This window comes from Orycteropus afer, unplaced genomic scaffold (genome assembly GCF_000298275.1).
Source record: "Orycteropus afer afer isolate SDZICR_OR568_19922 unplaced genomic scaffold, OryAfe1.0 scaffold00107, whole genome shotgun sequence".
NCBI classification, from domain to species: domain Eukaryota; kingdom Metazoa; phylum Chordata; class Mammalia; order Tubulidentata; family Orycteropodidae; genus Orycteropus; species Orycteropus afer.
The window spans coordinates 5237724-5243723 of NW_006921694.1; the positions used below are offsets into that span (position 1 = coordinate 5237724).

At 39.4% G+C, this 6000-nt stretch overlaps 1 protein-coding gene across 1 annotated transcript in view; it reads left to right on the plus strand.

Moving 5' to 3' along the window:
* CMYA5 (cardiomyopathy associated 5) overlaps positions 1 to 6000 on the plus strand; it is a 159645-nt gene that overhangs the window by 68460 nt on the left and 85185 nt on the right. The window contains exon 3 of the mRNA XM_007943481.1: positions 3700 to 3795. Coding sequence (XP_007941672.1) covers positions 3700 to 3795 — 96 coding nt within the window. The remainder of the gene's footprint in view (positions 1 to 3699; positions 3796 to 6000) is intronic.

Genomic DNA, 6000 nt, shown 5'->3' on the forward strand with positions numbered 1-6000 from the left:
AAGATTAGACAGGAAATTTTGGAGGCAGTGAGTTTATGTTAATGGAGGAGAACCAACTTAGAAAAACAAAAAAGGAGGATGAAAATTGTTGCCCAACTCAAAAATGTAATCAATGTTACATGTTGAATTGGCATGTGTTTTGCTATGTATATTCTCAACAACAAAATAAAATTTAAAAATACGTATTTATATTACATTAGCAATTTTAGTGCAAGTTTTATGTAAGTATTCAAGGGAGTAAGACACATTTCCTTTTTATTTATGAAATTTATGTTAGAAATTAAAAACCTATGCATCCTTCTAACTATGTTTATAGGACCCCAGTGTTCCAGAGGAAAGCTAATTACAACAGATATCCATGTGTATATGATTAGAAATATTCTATTTCCTCAGAGATGCTATCAGAAATCAAGCATTTACTGTCTGAGACTCCCATTTAACTTTCTAGCCTTCTAACTGGTTTCCTCACCATTGTCTCTCTCTATTCTCTGTACAGCAACTGGAATGATCTTAAAATGCAAATAATAACAAAAATCGAGCATTTACTGTGTACCAGGCCTGTGCTAAGTCTTTTATGCACAGGATATCTTTTTATTATTATTATTACTTTTTTTTTATTGTGATTTGGGTGAAGATTTACAGAGCAAATTTACTTTCCATACAGCCGTTCACATATACTTTGTCTCATGACATTGACCACAGTTTACCACAATACAACAGCCCCCCCCCCACTTCCTCCCCATAGTTACCTCTTCCCAGTGTCCATCCCTCCTTACACTCCTGCCCCCTGAGCTGTCTCCCTGTATGCACAGGATATCTTTTAATGCTCACAACAACCCCGTGATTGTCACCAATTTGTAAATAATGAAATGGGCTCAGAGAATTTACAGGATTTACCCAAGCGTACCTGCGATTTGTGCCCAGGGCTCTCTGACACCAGAGCCCATGTTCTTGACTGTATATCCATAGTGCTAGCTTTGTTTTTAGGTGCTGTTGAGCTGATTCCGACTCATAGTGACCCCATTTGACAGAGCAGAACTGTCCCACAGGGTTTTCTTTGTTGTAATCTTAATGGGAGCAGAATTCTATATCTTTCTCCCAGGGCTACTGGGTGGGTTTGAACCTCCATCCTTTTAGTTAGCAGTTCAGTTCTTAACCATTTGTGCCACAAGAGCTCCTCATGTTCAGTTTAGTGCTTTGCTAATGGTAGCAATTTTCAAAATGATTAGGTCACTGTTAAATAATTGTCAGGCTCACATTGACTCAATGGGAATCAAGACTCAATTAGAATCTTGACTTTTTTTTCCCCTCGTACCACATGAATCCTTCTCAACTTGTCTAATATTGGATCTATTTCTCTAGGGTGAGATTTTGCTGAAATTCTGCCTGGTCACTCTTTGAGGTAGACTGCATTCTGTAGTGACAGTTGACTTCATTAACTAATAACTACTAGGCAATGTTAGCAAGAAGGAGACTGGACTTTTTATTTTATTTATTTAGCATTTTAAACAGTATTTTGTTTATCTTTTTGAAATTTTGAAATTAAGTAATAATTTTATGTGAAAATAGTTGTTAATTTAAAACAAATTTCAAAAGCGGGAGATATGATGCCTCATACCTTAAAACCATTTTTTCCCCCCTGATCTTCCCTACACAGTAAGAGAAGGAGAAAGTGAAAACTTGTTTGCTTCATTTCATTAAGTCAACTGTGAGCTGGTTGGCCACTTTTTTAAAGTGAAAACCAGTTTTTAAAAGTTGTAACTTGAAAATTCTCTAGAGTCTTGTGGGTAGGCCGTTTGCAATTATTCAGGAAACGACTGCTTCATTTACATATTACTTGGGTCCTTGCTTCCCTTCCCCATATCACCTCCACAGGAGAAACGACCTTGTGATCTGCTCCTATAAAGGTTCAAAAACCTGGTGCCATTGAGTTGACTCTGATGCATGTGACCCTATAGGGCAGGATAGAATTGCCCTATAGTGTTTCTAAGGCTGTAGTCTTTACAGAAACAGACTGCCACATCTTTCTCCCACAAAGTTGCTGGTGAGTTTGAACGACCAAATTTAGGTTATCTGCTGACCATTTAACTACTGCACCACCAGGGCAAATGCCCATAAAGATTCCAACAAAAACCAAACACTGCCATAGAGTTGATTCAACTCATAACAACACCCATTGGGTTTCCAAGGCTGTAAATCTTTATGGAAGCAGACTGCTTCATCTTTCTTCTGAGGATTGGCTGTTGGCTTTGAACCACTGACCTTCTGGTTAACAGCCAGATGCCTTAACCACTATACCACTAGAGCTTTTCCTATAAAGACCTAGGAAATCCTAAATGGCAGTTCTATCAGTGCTAGGGTTGCTATGAGTAGTAATGAAATTGATAGCACACAACAACAACAACATTCTGCTTGAGGAACTATGCTAATTGTGGAATTCGAATGAATAAATAAATACATAAATAAATAAATTTGCAGTGCCTAAGGCATTTGACTGCTAACCAGAAGGTTGGCGGTTCAAACCTACCAGCTTCTCTGCAGAAGAAAGACTGGGCAATCTACTACCATAAAGATTTACTGCCTCAGAAACCCAAAGGGGTCGCTATGAGTTGGAATCAACTCAATGGCAGTGAGTTTGGTTTGGTTTTGGTTTTGGTAGACCCCAAATTCAAGTGCAAGGTTGTGAGACCATGGTATTCTAAGAAACTAACGTTTTGTGGGTGTGAGTGAAATGTGTGGAGTGGGAGTGGGAGAGTTAGAGAAGCCTTCTTTAAAAGATGAAACTCAGGTGAGCTTTTAATGAGAGAGTTCTTTTGACAGTCAAGGGCAGGGAGGGCATTCTGGAAATAAGGGATGCCGTATGAAAATTCACACAAGAGTGAAAGAGTTCAAGGAAAGAACCTGTGTGATTGGAGCCTGGGGTGACTGGAGATAGAGGCTATAAAGTGAAGCAAGGGCCAGATCCTAAAGGGGCTTCCATCCACCTGCTATCTTCATCATTCTGTGGATAATCAATCATCTGAAGCCCTGTTATTCAGGTTTTATTACCTACTAAGTTTAGCAAGATAGACTAAAGGAAGGTTTATAACTATGGCTAAAGGACAGTCCTCCTCTCTTATCTCATACATTTTTTTAGTGGCTGTCACTGCTTGAGTATTTTAACACTGTGAGAATTGCTAGAACTTTGAGCTGCCTTTAGCGGATTGTTTCATCATCTGGTATGCTAGGCCCAGTGGTGCTCTAATCACTGTCTGAGAGTCAGGTCCCCCAGGCACACCTGAAGTTGGGAGATTGTTGGTGAAAATGTACAGAAACTACTTAGGTATGGTGGGCCAGTTTGTATTAAAAATCCAATCATAATTAAGGAGAAAGACGTCAAACCTATAGTTCGTTAAAATAAAGTGTGCTTTGAGCTCACCAGCTTGCCAAGTTCTTTCTCTTGCATGCGATGATAAACTATCTTTGTAAAGTTGCTTTGTGGTTCTCATTCATAAACCTCCAATTGCTTACCATATAAAATCATCTACAATCAGTTTGCATGAAACCACAAAGAAAATGTAAAAATTGGTTTGTTAGTGAATATGGTATTGTAATTCTCCACCAAATATACTGAACTTATAAGGAAATTGGAGCTCACGGTTTATAGTTTGTTTCCCAAATGTTATATACTTAAGATGTCTTAATTTTTTTTTTCTTTAGGTTCAATTAGCAGACTTTCTAGAAAATTTACAAGAAAAGTCTTTAAGGATTGAAGCCTTTGTTAGTGAGATAGAATCCTTTTTTAATACCATTGAGGTAAGTTACCATATCTTTTGCTTACCTCGTTTGTTCTTGGTATCACAAGTAAATGATTCTGAGCTAACAGGATCTGAATTGGTGTTTGTGCATTCATGTGCATGTCTGCCATTTTTGGTTTTGTTCCATTACAAATAAGAGCCCTTAAAGCTTTCCTCTGAAAAGAATATTGGCAATGGTTGCACAACATGACAAACGTAATCATTGTCACTGAATTATACAGGTAAAAATTGTTGAGTTGGCAAATGTTTGTTATATATGTTTTTATCAGAATTGAAAAACAAAAAAATCTTACCCCTGATTGTAATGGTGAGACTGCTTTCTGTCTAAGGATTAAAGATATGCCCTTAAACACACACACACGTTTATTAGGCACTTACTACCTTGGCACAAATGCTTTATAAGCTTGACCCAATTTAATCTTTATAATACTCATACAAGATAGATGTTATTGTTATCATTCTCATTTTGTTGTTGTTGTTGTTGTTGTTTGCCGTCGAGTCAGCCCTGACTCATAGCAACCCCTCCTTGGGTTTCCAAGGCATTATCACTACGGAAGTAGGATTGCCCAACCTTCCTTCCGAGGAGTGGCTGGTGGGTTTGAACCGCCAGCCTTCTGGTGAGCAGTTATAGATAAGAGTTAAGTATATTACCCAGGGTCATAGTAAATTGATAGTAAGTGGAAATCTAAGATTTAACTCCAGTTCTGAGTTCTTACTTGTTCCACTAACTTCCTCTCACTGGGTTAGCTCTGCAGAAATGCTCAAGTCGCTGCCCGGTGACCCATACACAGAACAAAAGAGTATCTCTCATGGTGCAACTGTCTCTTATGAGTTCACTCTTTCCTGGCTGCTGGCTCCTGCCTCCTCCACAGTGAGGAGAGATGGTAATGGTGCATCCACATACAGAGATGGCCTAGGTATCCTCACCTGTCAGTTAGGGATAGCAGAGGGCCCAAGACCACTGCAGAAGCTGGTGCACAGTTCCCCTATAAATAGGGTGACTTCACATCCTGGTTTGCTTATGAGAGGTCTGGATTACTCCTATTGTTGATAAATTAATACCCGTCAATTATTTGTAGAAATCCCCCTCTCCAAAATATCCCTTTAAACAATAAACTATATGATCACCTTATCACTAGCCCTACTAGTGAGAGTAGCCAGGCATCTTGATATGTCTAGATGGGCAATACAGTTTCTCTTACTATGGTAAAGCTTCCCCTTCATTGGAGAACGGTTGTGAATGGGGCACCCTGTTCAATATCCTAGCTGCTCCTTTGTACACACTATGACTTTAGTGGAGCTTTGCATACTAAACCCTTTCCACTACTTTAAGGTCACGGATTCTCACTCACTATGATTCTATTTTCAATATTTCCATGCAAATATCCGTCTTAGATGGGGTTCTCTAGAGAAGCAAAACCAATGAAGTGTGTATATATGGAGAGAGAGAGAGAGAGAGAGAGAGAAATTTATCTCAAGGAAATAGCTCACACAGTTGTAGAGGCTGGCAAGTCCCAAGATTGGCAGGCAATACAGCAGGCTTCTGTCTGCAGAGGCTGACAAATCCAAGATCAGTAAGTAAGATGGCAGGCTGTTGGCTCACTGACTATGAAGGTAACAATGCCAAGATCGGCAGGCAATACAGCAGGCCACTCATTCAACTCCAAGAACAAGAGGTCAGGTGATGGTGAGCCAGATGCAGAATTCAGATCAAGCAAAAAGCCAGAGACCTTTGCCAGGACATCCCTGTATGTGGCAGCAGCCACATCGCTGAGGAGGCACCCTTTCAACTGATTGGCTGTTCATAGCAGATCTCATCATGGAGGTGATTATATTACATCAGATCTCATTGTGGGTGATGATTGCATCATAACTGCTAAACCAATGAGAGTCATGACCCTGCCAAGTTGACACAACCTTAACTATCACTATATATACATACATATATAAATATGTTGTAGTTGTTGTTATTTGCTGTCAAGTCGGCCCTAACTCATTGTGACCCCTGCTTAGGTTTCCAAGGCAGTATCACTACGGAAGTAGGATTGCCCAAACTTCCTTCCGAGGAGTGGCTGGTGGGTTTGAACCACCAGCCTTCTGGTTAGCAGTTGAGTGCCTTAAGCACTATGCTACCAGAGCTCCTTATATAAATATATAAAAATATAATATATATAAATATATATTTAAATTTAGTAACTACCTC